This window comes from Hyposmocoma kahamanoa, unplaced genomic scaffold, assembly GCF_003589595.1.
Source record: "Hyposmocoma kahamanoa isolate Upper Pololo Valley unplaced genomic scaffold, ASM358959v1 109, whole genome shotgun sequence".
NCBI lineage: Eukaryota > Metazoa > Arthropoda > Insecta > Lepidoptera > Cosmopterigidae > Hyposmocoma > Hyposmocoma kahamanoa.
The window spans coordinates 267,901-286,532 of record NW_020653361.1 but is presented as its reverse complement, the minus strand read 5'-3'; the positions used below and the strand labels follow the sequence as shown (position 1 = coordinate 286,532).

The following is an 18,632-nucleotide window of genomic DNA, read 5'->3' as shown; positions in this document are numbered from 1 at the left end:
CCACGTGAAATAACCTCCTTGTTTAGGTATTGGTACAATAATCAAAGCAACTGTATCAGATGGGGAAGTGCTACTTCGGATAGTTATAGATTGGAATGTGGGGTGATGCAGGGGGGGCTCACCTGGCCCAAATTTTTCAACCTATATATTAATAGACTCATTGATGAGCTGAGCAGCACTAATGTCGGATGTTATATTGACGGAGTCTGTGTTAATAACATCAGTTACGCGGACGACATGGAGCTGCTCAGCCCTTCGATTAGAGGGTTTATGTCTATGTTGCAAGTTTGTGAGTCATACGCTGTGACCCACGGAGTCAAGTACAATGTTACGAAGAGCCAGCTGATGATCTTTAAGGCAAGTACTAAGTGTTACTCTATTGTACCTAATGTAACACTTAATGGCGGTCGTTTGAATATGGTTACGAGGTTTAAGTACTTGGGTCTTTGGGTCACGGATGACCTTTCTGACAACTTCGACATCGAGAGGGAGCGCAGGTCGTTGGCTGTTCGAGTCAATATGTTGGCCCGCAGATTTGCACGATTTACAAAACAAGTAAAGATAACGCTTTTTAAAGCCTACGGCCAATCTTTTTTACACGTGCAGTCTGTGGGTCGACTAAACGCGGAGGACATACAACAGCCTGTGCGTGCAATACAACAACGCGTTCCGGGTATTGCAGGGGCTGTCGCGCTTCTGCAGCGCCTCAGGTATGTTCGCGGAGGCGCACACGGACGGGTTTGCAGCCAGCATACGCAAGAGGTGCACCGCCTTCGCGCCAGCCCCGACCGCATCCTGAGCGCGTTGCCCGCACACCGGGACTCGTATAGAAAATAATGTTGTTTTGTTTTTGTGTCGCTGTCCTTATGTATTGTACAATTAACTAACCCTTAGACCTAAGCATTTTGTCATTTACTAACAATATATGGACCAGTTCCAAAATAAATGATTATTATTGTTATATTATTATTATAAGAATGGAAGCCTACTTTTTACTGTACTTAGTTGTAATACTTAGAAGTATTTCATGTCATTAGTTCTTCTCGTAATGTTTTCTCGTTGAAGAACATTTAGTAATCTAATAGCAACAGAGCTCCTTGTGAGAATTCGTCCAAGGAAATATTTATTAAATTATTTATTTATATTCATGTCACAAAGACCCATAAATAGATACCTTATAGAATAACATACATAATAACATATTAAAACACTAATTACTAATTATTTACACGTAGTGTCTGCGACGTGTGACGCAACGTGGGTATCCGGTAGCCGTCCTCGGAAACGTCGGTACATTACCTATTTCTGCCGCCAAGCAATAATGTGAGCATGACTACGTTCCGGTTTTGAAGGATAAGGGTGCTGGTTAACTTACAGGCACATGGGACTTGTCAACGTTATATCTCAGGGTGGAGGGTGGAGGGTGCAGTGGCACTGCAGCTGCTATGGGCTATAACTTAACAAATAAATTCAATTGTACTCTGTCCGAAATAGTCGCTTGGTTAAATGATCATAATTCAGAGGTAAATTAAAAAAAAACTGAATAAATGGAATTTAGACCTCATCAAAGAAGTCCTTTAAATTATAAATTTAGAAATAACCTATTAGAACAAGTTGACACATACCCGCTTCTAGGGGCATCTATTGATTCAAATATTAATTGGAAAGAACACATCAATAAAGTTGCCATAAGGATGTCAATATTTTCCTATGCATTACGTGAACTAAACAAGTTAACAGACTTGAAATCAGATATGAGCGCCTATTTTGCCTATGCACACGCTTGGCTAGCATGTGGCATAGTGTTGTGGGGTTCCAGTACGGACGTAACGAGACTTTTCCGAGCACAAAAGAGGTGCATAAAATAATGCTTGCTAATATAAATGTAACAGATAGCTGTAAACCGTACTTCTCTGAGTATGAAATATTAACTCTTCCTTCCCTGTACATCTATGCGGCTTGTGATTTTGTTAGAAAGCACCCCCATCTCTTTCCACATCGCTCCACGCCACAAAACTTAATACCACAGACGCGACTTGCCAAGCCCACAAGTAAAATTTAAATGTTTCAAAGTGGCCCTTAGCAATGTTAGTGAAAATTTAAGACAAGGTCCCAATAACATTAAAGTTGAAGTGAATTACATTTAAAAAAAAATTTTAAAAATAAACCTTATTCGAAATTGTTTTTATCCACTTTAGAAATATTTAAATAATTAATTAGAACTTTAATCGTGTCCGATTGTTTTTGTTTATTTTTGGAGTTTTATTAAATTAATTTTTCATAATAATATTTGTAGTTAAATTTAATTTTAATTTTATAATTTATTTAATATGATTCAGTTGCTAAATTTTATTGTATTTAATTATTTTGTAATTCAATTTAATTTATTTTCTGCATGTAAATAAATTTAATTTAATTTTTAACATTGCAGTGCCCCTGCAGGGTTAATATTTGATTCATAACAACATTTTAATAACTACAAATGTACAACATGATACGCAATAAACAATTTTAATTTGTACTTGAATTTGTAAACATGTCGGTTACCACCAGGCGCATGAGTTGTTCATCCCGTCATTTGGTACTAAAAAATTGGTATTATGAGCCTGATTGGAACTATGTCCTATAGAATGAAATGTTAAGTTCAATGTAATTATGAGTTGACATAATTTGCACCAATTATAATTATGCCACGGGAGATGGAGGAATAGGGATGTACTTTTGTTATTACACCGTATCAGTCTGTTCTTTGGTAGGAACGGGAGAAGAGAGAAAAGGGAAAGAACGGGAGTTACGAAAGTCTCTGTCAAATGTGTTACGACAGACACCAATTAAAAAAGTTTTATAGTTACTGAACACCTGTCAGCCATCTCCGTCAATTATTTGTCCAAGTGTCGAGTAACATATCGAAGTAGATATATGGCGGAAAATAATCATGGATGTCGATCGCAAACAGTTTTATAACAGTCTTCAAAAAAGGAGGAGGTTCTCAATCCAATGGTATTTTTTTAATGTTACGCGATTACTCCAAGATTTGTGAACCGTTTTCGATGATTCTTTTTTTGTTGGTAAGGGGGTGTATAAGTAGTTGTTCTATTCAAATTTGAAGAAAAGATTCCACTTCTAAGGGTGGCAAATTAGGGGATGAGTTCATCATTTTTTTATTTTATGAGGACAGATCCGGTTTATTGGGTTTTATCCACTTTCCGTTAACCGTTTTTAATAAAACTTGGCAAATATATGTAATTCCACAAAATTTGGAGGTCGGTATTTTTTTATAAAAAAGTTATAATTAGGACATTTCATTGTTATACTAATTAACTAGCCGGCGAACTGTGTATGGATTGATAAAGGAAGTATATAGCACAGAATGTAAACGTCATAAAAATCTTGGCATCGGTGTTACCAGTCCATTCAAATCGTGATTGCTTATCGGAAGACGCAGCGTGAGCGCTCCACTCCACTCACGAGGTGGACCGACGACCTGGCACAGATTGCAGGCACCCGCTGCTATTGTCCGTGGCCACCGTGTCCTCCACCTTGTCCAGTACCGCCGTGTCCTCCACCAGTGCCACCACCGCCACCACCGCCTCCTCCGCCTCCTCCGCCTCCTCCACCGCCTCCTCCGCCTTTCCGCCTCCTCCATGCCCACCGTGCCCATGTCCACCATGCCTATGTCCGTTTCCACCGTGCCCAAATCCGTTTCGACCGTGCCCACCATTTTGTTTTCCTTGCGGTCGTAATATTAATAATAATAACAATAATAATAACAACAACAACAACTGTAATTGGAATTGTAACATTAATAATAATAATGGATGATAATAAATAATAACATAGATATTTTTAGTTGTAGAGACGAAAATCTAAAATAGATAGTGCAAATAACATAGTCCTAAGATGTCGTGTTAAAAAAACAATTATCCTTTGGTATATGTTCTATTAGCAGCTTGCAAGGTCCTAACGTAAAATTTATGAGGAATTAGAAAACTTCTCCTAGGAATCTTCTTCTTCTTCTCCTAGGAAACTTATTTGTAAGCGTACTATTATGATAATTCACGAACCAAATCCAAAAATGTTCTAGGATCTCTCAGAGAAATTATCTAAAGTTTAAAAGTTTAAAGAAATTAATTATCTTTATTACACTGGTGTTGCAGGGTTTCAAACTATCATCAAACATGTTTTCTTATTCATTCCGGAAACATATAGTGCGCCACACGTATTAATATTATAAATCCTAATTCTGCAGCTTTCTTGGATTTTGAAAATTATTTGTTTTATATCTTTACCTGTGTGCGTTTATGCCTTTTATGTCATTTTAGTTCGAGTTTTATTATCTATGGAAGCACAGTTGGCCATCATTTATAAAAAAACAAAAACACGCCATTTGCAAAATCTGTAATTGTTGTGTTGTGAAGCGATATTTATTCCAAAAAGAAATAAATTATCATTATATTTATTTCCTCGCAAATGCGATGAAAAACTTTAAGATTTTCTACTTATTTATTGTTTTGTTCACAAGTAAATAGTTTACAAAACAGAAACACAAAAAACAACGAATAAAAACCATTGAAAGATTTATGTATCGTTGCCATCACATGCTGTCAGGCGTCTAACAAAAGTATAAATATATATTCGTACATATAATGCTTAGGCATAAATTACGCTGCTTACACTTAAAACTATTAAATTTCATAATTTGACAAATGCATTGATTTTAAGAATTGTTTTACAATTTTCTGGTTTACATTTGTATGTACCACAGACGGTAAAAAAATCCTAAATGACTCGAGAGTCATTGAAGCCCTCAGCCTTCGGCTTTGGCTCTCGTTGGTCATTTCTTATTTACAGCCCTTAATATACAACGTACTACTTACTATGTCAGTTGTCTAATGTACAAACTAGGTACAAGGCAAAAAACAGGTGGCGTCTTGCAGAAAATTCGCGCCCAGTCTCGTACATTCGCGCAACTGTGGTTCTATGTATCTAGTTTATATACCATTGTCATAAAATTTACTTTGCTGTGCTAATTTGAGCACAAGTGTAGAGACTGTTTGTTGGCATCCCAAAAACAGTGAAGACGTTTATTGTTTGTTTAAATTTTGCTTTTGACTTCCCCTTTGTATAATAGAGTTAATTTCTAATAAAATTGACTGTCGACTTGTCAAGTGCTGTAATGGCATTAATTCTCGTCTTAAAGATCCTTGTGCTAAACTGGGTGAAGTGTGAAGACATACAATGACATTTTCAAAGCTCTACGCTTTGACAGAGCTCGTCCAGGAAAGTATTTCTGCCGCCAAGCAGTAATGTGTTTTGAAGAGTAAGGTTGCTGGTGAAATTACAGGAACAAGAGACTTGTCAACTTATGCATCAGGGTGACGAGCGCAGTATGCGAGCAACGCAAAAAGTCTATGAGTCTTTAGCTGTGAAAGTTTTTCAGCTTTCATTGCAAGTACTAAAGTTTGAAAACCTATATACCTTTTTACAATGCACCTTGCGAACAGAAGCAGCAAGTCATAACGTCATATGCGGGTTTGAGTCGTATGGTCAAATCACGAAGATCGGTTTCTGATTTTATTGTGTTAAAAATGGAACGTGTTTAATAGACAGATGTAGAGGTTTTGACGTCGTTCGGCTTCTCTACTGTATTGATACAGAGAAATACAAATTGAAATGAAATGAAGGAAAAAAAAGCCAATTGCCAATTTCAACCAAACAGAACTGGAATTATATTACACTTCTCTGTTGAATGCGTAAGAAGGCTCTCAGAACCAAAAGGTCGGGTCAGGTATCTAAGGGCATCGACTGGAGAGAAATTGATATGTAACGTAATGAGTATAGTTTCGCTCTGTCCGGCCAAACGTTACGTATGCAAACATAATGAAGGTTTATTAGCAAATGCACTTCAATAAACTAAACCAGGTGTAACATGTTATTTTTTTAATAATGGCAGGGAGTGCACACACATGGATTCTATATGTGAGTCATTAATTGAAACGCGGTGATAGATATATGAGGCAATTTTAAGTGACTTTAAAAAAGGATGAGCTTTTCAATTCGACAGTATTTTTTTTTAGTGTACGTTACGCGATCTGTGATCCGATTTGTTTTGTTGGAGGTACCTCAGTATTCGTCGCATTTAAATTTGAAGAAAATATTCCACACATTTCGCGCACTTTCCGGTAACCGATTTCAATAAAACTTGACAAATAAATGTAGTTCCTCGAACTTTTGAGGTCGGTTCCTTTTTTACAAAAAAAAAGTTATAACAAACTTGAATAATGCCAAAATAAATAAGTATACATTATGGCTTTCGTAAAAAACGATCAACAGTCTTAGCAGCAGCAAATTTATACAAGAAGTCATTAATACAATAAATAAAAAACAATATCCAGTAGGAATATTGTTGGATGTGTCAAAAGCGTACGACAAAGTCCAATTTGATATAGTCATCAATGGATATACTGGTTAGAAAGGTGTATGGGTTAGGTATCCGTGGGGTCGCCCACAAATAGTTTGAGTCGTATTTAAAAAATAGGGAACAAAGTCAAAGATTATTTATTCCATAGGTAAAATATATTTACACTTGAAAACGTCACATTTAAGCTACTGCTCGTTCACTACGCTGACCTCCCTGAGAAGAACAAGCAAGAAACTCTAGGGATTGCTCTTTTCAAATAAACTTAAATGTTATGGAATACACTTTTTGAATCAAATTTGTGTGGATTCTGGAGCCATGTCGTCTTTCCATACATCTTTATCTAACACGTAGTCTTCAATTTTGTAATATGACTTTTCGATCAAAATATTTTTTATGTAGTTTTCAAAACTTAGGAAATGATATACTTAATATATGCTCCGGAATCTTATTGTAAAAACGGATACAATTCTCCATAAAAGAGAGAAATCGTGGTACCATGAGTTTGGACTTAGCTCTAAGGTTAATATTATGGATATCTTCTTTCTTATTGAAATTATGTATATTTTTACGGGCATATAAAATATTTGAGTAAATGTACTGTGATGCCACAGTCATGATACCAGTCTCTTTAAACTTTTCTCTGAGAGAAACCCGAGAGTCTAGACGGTACACAGAACGAATCGTTCGTTTTTGCAATACAAATATGGTTTGAATATCTGCCCCTTTACCCCACATGAGAATCCCGTAGGACATTATACTATGGAAGTAACTAAAGTAAACTAGTCTAGCAGTACTAACATCGGTAAGCTCACGTATTCTGCGGACTGCGTATGCAGCGGCGCTTAATCTTCTGACCAGGGAAAATATAAATATGTGAACATCATTGAAGTTTACTATCTAAGGTCACTCCCAAGAAGACTGCTTAATTAACAAGGTCTAATTTTTCTCCGTTTATTTCTATGCTTGGACTAGTCGATTTTACGTTAGGTAATTCAAATTTAACACATTTTGTCTTTTTGGCACTAAGCAATAAATTGTTAGCATTAAACCAATAAACTAACTTAGAGAGGGTATCTTTAATATGGTCATACTTAATGTCATGTCTGTCTGTTTTAAAAATCAAGGATGTTTCAACAGCAAACAACACTATTTCGCAATGGTCCTTAACAGAGAATGGCAGATCATTAATATAAAACAGAAATAAGTAAGGTCCAAGTATTGAGCCCTGGGGAACACCCATTTTTACCGGAGAACCCAAAGAAGTCACTCCATTTATGTCTACTTTCTGAATTCTACCATTGAGACATGATGAGACAAGTTTCGACGCCTTGCCATTTACACCGTAATGTTCCAGCTTCCTAATACGAGTAATATGATCAACGCAATCAAATGCCTTTGAGAGGTCACAGAAAACACCAATAGCGTTCTGGGACCTTTTCCAAGCATCAAAGATGTGTTTTAGTAACGCTACCCCCGCATCGCTAGTCGATCTACCTCTAGTAAACCCGTATTGTTCACTATGAAAAAAAATATGATTCCTACCGAAATAGGACAGTAACTGAGTTAGCATAACCTCTTCGAATATTTTATTTAAAGCTGGTAAAATTGAAATGGGCCTATAGTTGCCAGGATCAACTTTCCTAATGCTTTTGAATAAGGGAATAACCTTACTATATATCATTAAATCGGGAAAAACGCCTTCGTCAACGCACCTAATGAAAGCTATAGCTAAATGTGGGGAAATTAGATCAATAACTGAGTCTATAACTTTAGTTGATATATGCCCTAGAGATCTTCAGTTTTTTTAACATGTATTGATTTAAAAGCTTTTATGATATCTTGTGGATTAACATGACGGAAATTAAATAAACTGCCACAAACGTTAACATTTTCCTTTAGGAGATCAATAGCAAGTGAAGAGGAGGAATTTGTTGAAGTTCAATATTTTAATCATAGCACAAAAGAAATAGAAAAAGTTCAATCCGATGGCAAAATAAAAACGCATCGATCCCCCAGGGCAGTGTTGTAGGTTGTGTATTATTTCTGATGTACATAAACGAGCTGCCAAAAATTTTAGAAGAGCTTTGTATATTATTCACAGACGATATTTCCATACTTACTTACTTACTATTTTTTTCATTTTAATTGAAATTAAATTAAAAACTTAACACAATCCTAAATAAAACAATAAATTGGATGAACAATCATAGCCTTGAAATAATTTTCTTAAAAACAAAAGTAATGACTTTCCAACCGTACCTAAAAGAACCGCTTACAGTAAATTTTCATCTTAGTGGCGTTACATTAGAAGTTGTGCCAGAGTGTACTTTATTGGGTTTAGTAATAGATACTTATATTAACTGGAAATCACGTATACAAAAAATTAAATCTAAACTTTCAAAATTCATTTATGCATTTCTTCAAATAAAAAAGACTACAAACTTTGAAACTGCTTTAGTAACGTATTATGCTTACGCATATGCGTGGCTTAACTACGGTATTACAATGTGGGGAAACAGTACAAATGCTCCCAGCCTCTTTACTATACAGAAAAAAATTATAAGGATCTCAGTAAACATTAAAAGTACATGCACTTGCAAACCATATTTTGAAAAACATAAAATACTCACTTTACTTTGTATCAACATCTTGGAAATTTGTAAATTTGTTAGAAATATCCAGATTTTTTTAGTACGCGGATACAAAACAACCCGAAATATGTTTTACGTAATAAAAATCCTACCTCCTACTATCTTAATAATCCTAAACCTACATCCCGACTCAAACTACGCTCATCAAGCATACTAGCTATGGCCGTAAAAATATTTAAACTACCAGACCAATTAAGAAACACTGTTAAAGCTGTAGATTTTAATAACAAACTTAAAGAGCTACTTATTAAGAAAGCATACTACGCCGTTGACGAAAATTTAAGCGATAGTTAGTTCGATATTATATTATGTATTATATATTATAAATATTTTTTTTATTATTATTATATTTAGGTATTTTTGTTATATTATATTGTTTATTATATACTTATATTGAGTATATTTATGCTGTATTATGTTTATTTTATACTATATAAGTTAACCATAAAATGTAGGCTCATGATATTTTTTTTTCTGTTTTAAGTGTAGGACCAACCTTTTGTTTTTTTTTCTGTTTGGCCCAATGGTTGACTGGTAGAGAATGCCTTATGGCATTAAGTCCGTCATTTGTACATTAATGTATTGTGCAAAAAGATTAAATAAATAAATAAATACGTTTTAGTAGAAGTAGAGCTTAAAGAGGTCGTTCAGGGCAGTGCCGCCACTTTATCTATTTCTGCCGCCAAGCAGTAATATGAGCATAATTGCGTTTCGGTTTTAAAGAGTAAGGGTGCTTTTACAACTTACGGCTCAGAGTGCCGGGCACAGAGGAGTTCCCCTAAGATATTTGCGATTTAAAGCTCTGACGTCGCTTACTGCTTACCTTAGTCGTCCCATCACTCGGTATCATAAAAAATGTCATTTTTTTTCTTCTTTATTTTATAAGAAATCAAATTACGCGTACAATCGTCAGATACTAATTTATAGGTATATTTAACTGCCTCTGTGGCCGAATGGTTACCATGCCATGCAGAGGTCCCAGGTTCGATTCCCGGGCCGGGAGAAATATTTGTATGGCCTACATTTATTTCTCTCGTGAGTTTGGGTGTAATTTGTGGTTGTCTATGTTTGTGTCCATGGCACCCGCGACACAGGGTTTCCCTAGTAGTAGTAGTAGTAGTAGTAGGCTATGTTGAGCGTGTGCGTTATATCAATCATTTGTTTTTTTTTTTATATCATCACAAACATTTAATATCTGGAAGTTACACCATGCGTTCGAATCATCTGTATCAGAGGTTCTCAAACTAGTTTGTCTCGTTGGCCACTTGACATTTTTTCTGTTTTGCGTAGCCCCAAACAAATAAAGGTCAGCTTCGACAGCCGACACAGTGCTCCTCGGTTTGATGAAATTCACTATACTGTAAGAAACTTTATAAAAAAAACATCTGTTAAGTTTTATACATTTCACTACCATAATTACTTATAAGTTTAAAAAAAAGTTCGTGTAACTACATTTATTTGCTAATTCTATTGAAATTGATGACCGGAACGTGCGCGAATCCGGATTCATCCCCTAGTTTGCCACCCTTCTAGGTGCAATATGCTCTTCAAATTTACATGGGGCTAGACTGGGGGTGCTCTTCCCAACAAAAAAATCATCAAAATCGGTTCACAAATGCCGGAGTAATCGCGTAACATATACACTAAATGAAATACATTCGAATTGAGAAACTCCTCCTTTTTTGACGTCGGTTAGAAATATAGCATAAAACCTTAATGCTCCGCAATTATGCTAAAATAGACAAAAATGCCCTTTTCGATGATGTGCTGAATTCTGATTGGGAGCTAGTGTTTGGAGCGGAGGACGTGAATGAAATGGTTCAAGCTTTTAACTCCATTATTTTGACCATCTTTGACAAGCATGCTCCTCTTCAAGTTGTCCGAGTCAAACATTTCCCCGCGCCTTGGCTCACGCCAGATATCAAGGAGGTTATGGAGAGGCGCAACAGAGCACGTATCAGATTGCGGAAGAATCCAACCAAAATCAATAGTGAGTCCTACATCGAGTTACGTAACCGCTGCAACAAGCTCTGTAGGAGCGCCAGGCGTAAGCATATTCACTCCACTATCGAAGGTTGTCCGCATACTAAGATGTGGAAATATTTGAAGTCACTGGGTATCGGTAAAGCTGATCATGTCTTTCCCTTCAATGTCGATCTTAACGCGCTGAACGACTACTTTGCATCTTCCCCAGTATGTTTAGATTCTGTCATAAAATCGCGAACTTTATCTGTCCTGGCCAATGCACCTTGTCTTGCTTCAGCTTCTTTTGATTTTGGAAAGGTTACGACAGCAGATGTGTTGAAAATACTTAAGTCTGTCACCACGAAGGCTGTTGGTAATGACGGTTTGAGTCTTGACATGATCACTCCAATACAGGACCTAGTAGCTCCTATCCTAGCTCATATCCTTAATTTTTCCCTTTCCAGTGGTGTGTTTCCCGCTGTATGGAAACAAGCCCATGTAATTCCTCTCCCTAAAAAATCAAATCCTTCTTCTTTCTCCCATTACCGCCCTATCTCCATACTTCCTGTATTGTCCAAAATCCTTGAGCACTATGTCCATAATCGACTCACTAACCACCTCCTACGTTACGATATTTTCAACCATCTGCAGTCTGGTTTTCGAGCGGGCCATAGCACAGTTTCTGCTCTGGTGAAAATCACTGACGACATTCGTCTTAACATAGAAAATAAAAAAGTTACTGTCCTCACTTTATTGGATTTTAGCAGTGCCTTCAGTACTGTTGATTTTAATTTGCTTCTTGCTGTGCTTAGAACTTTAAATCTACCTCCCTTAGCCGAATCCTGGTTTCGTTCGTATTTATTTGATCGTTCCCAGCTCGTAAAGACCGGTGACATGCACTCGGACTGGTGTAGCCTTACGGCTGGCGTTCCGCAGGGTGGGGTTTTATCACCTATACTTTTTTCGGTCTTTATCGGTGGAATTACATCATCACTCACGTCTTCTTTCCATCTCTATGCCGATGACCTTCAAATCTATACTGCAGCCCGTCTTGAAGATGTAGTTACTGCTATCGGCACATTGAATTCCGACCTACAAAAGGTTTCGGTATGGGCTAAGAACTACGGACTTCTTTTAAATGCACAAAAGTCCCAAGCCATAATTATTGGCAGTCGCCATTCCATCTCCAAGTTTGAGTCTATGGTGATGCCCAATTTAGTTCTGAATGACACTATTATTCCTTTTTCCACTTCAGTTAAAAATTTGGGCATCATAATGGATCAGACACTTTCTTGGTCGGAGCATGTCGCCGATGTAAGTCGTAAAATCTTTGCATCACTTCATTCCCTCAAGCGGATGCAGTACTTTCTTCCTCTGTCTACCAAATTTATGCTAATACGCACTCTTCTTTTTCCTATTCTGGACTATGGTGACGTCTCCTATCTTGATCTTTCGGAGGACCTTCTTAATAAATTGGAGCGGCTGCAAAATCAATGTATCAGATTTGTGTTTGGATTAAAAAAGTACGACCACATTTCCAAGTTTAGAGATGAGTTGAAGTTGTTGCCTATTCGTTTACGTAGAAATGCTCACATTTTATGCTTCCTCTATAAAATCCTGTTCCATCCCACTTCACCTAGCTATCTACGTGAGCGTTTTCAATACCGTCAGGCTATGGGTGACCGCCTGCGTTCTGGCACCAATTTGTCCCTCGTCCTTCCACAACACAGTTCCCAAAAATATTCGAACTCGTTCACAGTAAATGCTGCCCGTATGTGGAACCTTCTCCCGGTCGAGGTCAGACAGTCGCTTTCGGTTCGGGTTTTCAAGGGTGCTCTTTTGAAGTTTTGGGATTGTTCAGACTCCACATGTTAGAGCTTTTGAAATATTTATTTACTTTTGATATATTTATTTATAGTTTTATTTTGTACATTCAATTTATTATAGACTTTGAATGAATGAATGAATGAATGAATGAATGAATGAATGAAATATTCTTTATTGCACATAAAATTACAATTAAAATACAATACAAAAGCTTAAGTATAATAGTAGTAGTAAGTCAATGTGCAACAGGCGGCCTTATTGCTATGTAGCAATTTCTTCCAGGCAACCTTAGGATAGACATTTCGGATATGCAAAAGGGGTGCAACCAAAGAATATCATCATAAGTACACTACATAATAAGTAATAATAAAAATATATACATATCCATAGATTAATATACATTTACATACAAATAACAATAATATTATTAATACATACATAACAATAAATACACAATAATATTAAATGCTTATATACTTTTAATAGAAAAAGAAAAATGAAGTACAAATGTAGGAAATAAATGAAAGGATAGTAGAGAACAGACGAAATTTAGGAGTTGAGGAAGTGATCCTTGACACGTTGTTTGAAGGAATCAAGAGAAGGGGATCGTCGAATCGATTCAGGGAGAGAATTCCACAATCTGATCGCAGAAATGGTAAAAGAGTTGGAATAAAAGTTAGAGGTATGAGAGGGCAAGTTAAGTAAGAGAGTATCAGAGGAGCGAAGGGGACGACAGAGTGTAGAAGAGTGGAAAGTAAAGCGATCTTTAAGATAAGAAGGCGTAAAGGGATAGAACAGAATTGAATAGAGAAGTGAAAGAATATGAAGATCTCTACGCCGATGGATGGGCAGCCATTTAATTTGTGCGCGAAATTGGGAGACATGGTCAAATTTACGTAGTCCGAAGATGAACCTAACACACATATTTTGGAGCCGTTCCAATTTATTGAGCAGAGTTACTGACAAATCTGGGTAGCAAACATCTGCATAGTCCAGTATCGGGTGGAGAATGCTCTGGGCCAGAGTAATTTTGGTTTTAGTCGGCAAAAAGTTTTTAAGCCTTCTCAGAGAGAAATGCGCACCAAACACCTTCCTGCTAACCTCAGCAACTTGCGGCTTCCAAGTCAGACATTTATCAAAAATTACCCCCAAATTCCTGACTGTATCCAAATAAGGAATACAGACACCATCGAAAACCACAGGGGGTAAGGAGGCTAGATTTAGACGAGAATTGAACCAAGTGCTACCTATAATAATCGATTGTGTTTTGGATGGATTAACTTTAAGGCCAAAGGACTGACTCCATTGACGAATGGATTCAAGGTCCACATTGGTAGTACTAATGGCACGTGGTAAGTCTTGAATAGACGACTGGGTGTAAATCTGGAGGTCATCAGCATAAAGATGATAAGAAGAAGTGAGGGATTGTGTGATAGAGTTAATAAACAAAGAAAATAAGAGAGGAGAAAGGACGCCACCCTGCGGGACACCGGCGGAAATATCGCACCACGTAGAGAAAGAATTCTCATTGCGTACCACTGCCGACGTCCACAGAGGTAGCTTCGAAACCAATCAATAACTGCTGGAGATATGTTAAGAATACGCAATGCCTCCAATAATAGGTCAAAGTCAACACAATTGAAGGCATTACTGAAGTCAAGGAGTGTCAGCACAGTCATTTGTTGATTTTCCATACCCAAACGGATGTCATCAGTGATTTTCGTGAGTGCAGTAGTCGTACTATGACCAATGCGGAAACCAGACTGGAGAGGATTGAAAAGGTTGTTCCTGTTTACGAAATTAGTCAACTGACAGTGAACAAGCTTTTCTAGGACTTTCGACAGGAAAGGAAGAATTGAAATAGGACGGTAGTCTGAAGGGAAGTTTGGTTTGGTTTTTTTTGGTAATGGAATGACATAAGCGTCTTTCCAGGCAGAGGGGAAAACACAGGTAGAGACAGATTTATTAAGGATTTTAGTTATGACGGGAGTGAGGAGATCGAGGAGCGGAATGATCATATTACGACTAATGCAATCACTGCCTACAGCATTGGAAGCGATAGCTAAAACGTTTTTCTTAACATCACAGTCAGTAAATTGATTAAGAACAAAAGATGAATAGTCAGGAGTTGGTAAAGATGAAAGATATAGCAAAGTGTTGTCCTTGACTGAACAGTCAAAGACAGGCGCAGATGAAAAGTGATTATTAAGGGTATCTAGATTCAGGTCTAAAGAAGAATTATTACTATGAGATTTACCAACTCCAAGCGACTTAAGGAAATTCCAAATTTTAGTGGGGTTACCATTTTCGATGGATGTGTGGATGTGGCGTCGCTGAGCATCCCTAATCAATGTGTTGCAGCGATTTCTGATTCGGTGATATTTTTTGCAATTCGCATCAGATGGTTCAATTTTGTATCTGGTTTTCGCACGATTCTTCTTCTCCATATAACTTCGAAGGTCATTACTCAGCCACGGTGCAGGAAGGCGCCTGATCCGAACGGGTCGAACTGGTGCATGTACATCATAAAGGTGAGTCAGTAGCGATGTAAATAACTCGACCTGTTCATCCACCGAACCAACACTGTCCACTACTGACCAGTCAACTCTACTCGCGTCTTCACGCAATCGATCTAAGTCCATGGCTCCAAAATTACGTTGTAGGAGAATTTTAGGCTTAGCCTTGGGCACGCGCACCCTATACGACAGGTACACGAGGTCGTGATAGGAAAAGGCATCAGCCGTGAATTGACCATGCTTGGTGACAAGTTCGGGAGAAGAGACTGCTATGAGGTCCAGAAGAGAGGGAGTACAGTTAGGAAAATGATGCGTAGCGTTAGATGGAAGAATATGTAAGTTACAGGAATTTATAACAGAACGAAGACTGCTCGAACGTGAATCATTTTTATGAAGGCAAGTATTAAAATCACCCATCAAAATGGTATGATCATATGAAGGAGCAAAGTCTTCAAGGAGCTTTTCAAGAGCGGAAAAGTAGTCAATTCTTAGAGATGGGCAATAGTAAACTCCCAGAAGTAGTTTATGATGAGACAAAGTAACTTCCAGAAACAGATGTTCTGCAGTATCAGGTGGAGGGGGTTGAGGTGAAGTACTGAGGATTGCAAAAGGAATATGGCTACGAAGATAAATGGCTACCCCACCATGTGAAGAACTAGCACGGTCATTGCGAATCATTTGGAAACCTGGAAGACAGACAGAAGTAGAAGAAAGGCTAGGATTTAAAAATGTCTCTGACACAAGAATAGCGTGGATATTTTTGTTGTCAAACGTAGCTAGCATGTCCGCATAATGTGCTGGAATACTCTGCGCGTTGATGTGTACTACATTGAAATTCTTAGGAACTTCTGAGAAGGTGTTATGCAGCAGCTCATCAAGGGCAGGCAAACTGTGGAAGCTATCGTCTGAAGACTCAGAGGAGCAAGACATATATAAGTCACTTAGATTACATATTGATATATCCATAGTTAATTGGTATATAAGTAATAACAAAATATTAATAAAATAATACTAAAAATAAAAAAAAATAAAAATAAATAAATAAAAACAAAAATAAAATGAAAATAGAGTGAATGAATTAATAATATATAAAAATAATAATAACAATAGATTAAAATAAAAATCAAATAATATAATTTGTATCCGCCAGCCGCCCAGAAGCCACGAAACAACATTAAAAATTAAAAATTACAAAAACATCACAACAAAAGCACAGAATGGAACATAATTGTAAGTCAATGAATGGAACGCACTATTTACCATCCTTCTATGAACGCTACAGATAAAATAAAAAAAAAAAATATAAATCTGGACAATTTGACACACAGATTGCGAAATGTATAAAATGAGCAAGCGAGACAGAAAATACGTAAATGAATGTGATAAATATGACAAAACAACAGCTCATCCATACGAAAGCAAATTCAAAAAACAAAAAGAAAGAAAAAATAAAAAGTCTAGGTACTTTTTTTCAAAACAGAAAAAGTAAAAGTGGTTGTTTTGCAAAAACTTTAAAAATATATACAAAATGAACGGTTACTACATTACGCTACGACTAAATAGTACCCACAAGAACAAAAATATAAAAATGCTATATACTTATTCATGCTCTCAACATCAATAGACAATACAAATAAAGGTAATTCAGTGTTTGCTACATTGTAAAAAACATTTAAAACAAAGATCGAGAAAAACAAGACTTTGTATGTATTAATGTATCAACATTACTTAATATATATATATTCGTATGTACAGTTGATTTATTAAATTTATCTGTGTATTTATTGAGTATAGTATATTTCATTTCTTTACTTATCTATTTTTAGTGCCACCCCAAAAACCAACTTTCCTCTCAGATTTTCAAAGGTTAGTTGGAAGAAATCTCTTTATGGGATAAGCTCGCCTTTGTACACAAATATTTAAATTGTTTCTGAAAATTTGTAAGTTACTTTGTGGTACAATAAAGTGTTTAAATAAATAAATAAATAAATAGCTCCATACCTTATTTGTTGTGAAATTACTTAATTCATACTGGAATTTTATATATACATATTATAAGAAAGTGTTATGTAAGTACATGCATATAGGTTGTATCTGTGTAATGTCGATTATTCCATTTATGGAAAGCCAATATTTTGGTTGACCTGCCCAAATGGGATCCCCACTCGTGGACCCTCATTAACGTCTTACGCACCCCCCATATTTTTCGTTGTTAAGAACAAGTTTGTAGGTTGGAGTGGGCGTTGGCGCCCTAGCGTTCGATGTTGACCACTTTGGGAATCATAGTTCTATTCATCGATGTAATAATTGAGCTTTTCTTAGTATTACATTTTAAATTTATTTATTTATTTATTTATTTGTAGGAACACCAACAGCAAGTATATTACATCATTTACTACATTAACTTAACACTACACAGTCCTGATATACAAGCCAATTATAGGTGTACACAGCATTCATTACGTATTCAGCCAAGATATAATTAAATTAGACTTTAAACAAAATTAGACAATATTAAACAAGTTGATTTAAATATTCAAGTTAAATGAAAATAAAAATAAAAACAACAATACAATTTGAATATAATTAGTCCGCCACAGATAAAAATCTTATAATAGTTGCCTTGTACTTTGCCAGGGAATCAAATATTAAATTGTTTTCTAATAAATTTTTTGATAAAAACATTTGATCATAACGACGTTTACAGTCACGTACAATTTTTGTCTCAACATAACAGTTGCATGTTTAGTTTTGTTTTTCAGATTAAGCATTTTCAAATAGCCTGTTCTCAAAATTGTATGACATGTGTACATCAACAACATACTTCCTATGTCCCGCACACATTCCGCTGGTTGACACTAAGTTCTATGAGAATAGCTATCACTCCGCATCACACCACCAAATGCACATCGTACAGTTCGCTGTCAGACACATGCCTCTTCAAAAGAGTATTCTTAACCGGACGTCACTCAGAAAGAAATCAATTATTATTACAATTTTACTCCACCCCTTGTGCGTGTGGACAAAAGTTTGACAAAGCCACCCTATTGGTCAAAATCACCCCTGCAGAGAAAGCAAAGAGAAAGTAGCAAAGGGTCACTCCCCTCATTTGGACAGTATGTAAAAGCGATCGCTCGATTGAAGTGAACGATCAGTGACGCAACTTCGGCATCAGCCTTAAAGCATCCAACACGAAATTTAAAATTCCAAATTCGAAATACCTTTCATCTCGTAGGTCAGCAAATTACACTC

General features: G+C 36.5%; 1 protein-coding gene across 1 annotated transcript; it reads right to left on the bottom strand.

Annotated features, from left to right (window-relative positions):
- Positions 1–3,464: 3,464 nt before the first annotated feature.
- Positions 3,465–16,310, bottom strand: LOC113238810. The gene is made up of 2 exons (XM_026475657.1): positions 15,122–16,310; positions 3,465–3,730 (listed from the first exon to the last, which is right to left on the bottom strand). The coding sequence occupies exons 1-2, from the start codon at positions 16,308–16,310 to the stop codon at positions 3,465–3,467; spliced, it is 1,455 nt and encodes a 484-aa protein (XP_026331442.1).
- Between the last annotated feature and the right edge of the window lie 2,322 nt (positions 16,311–18,632).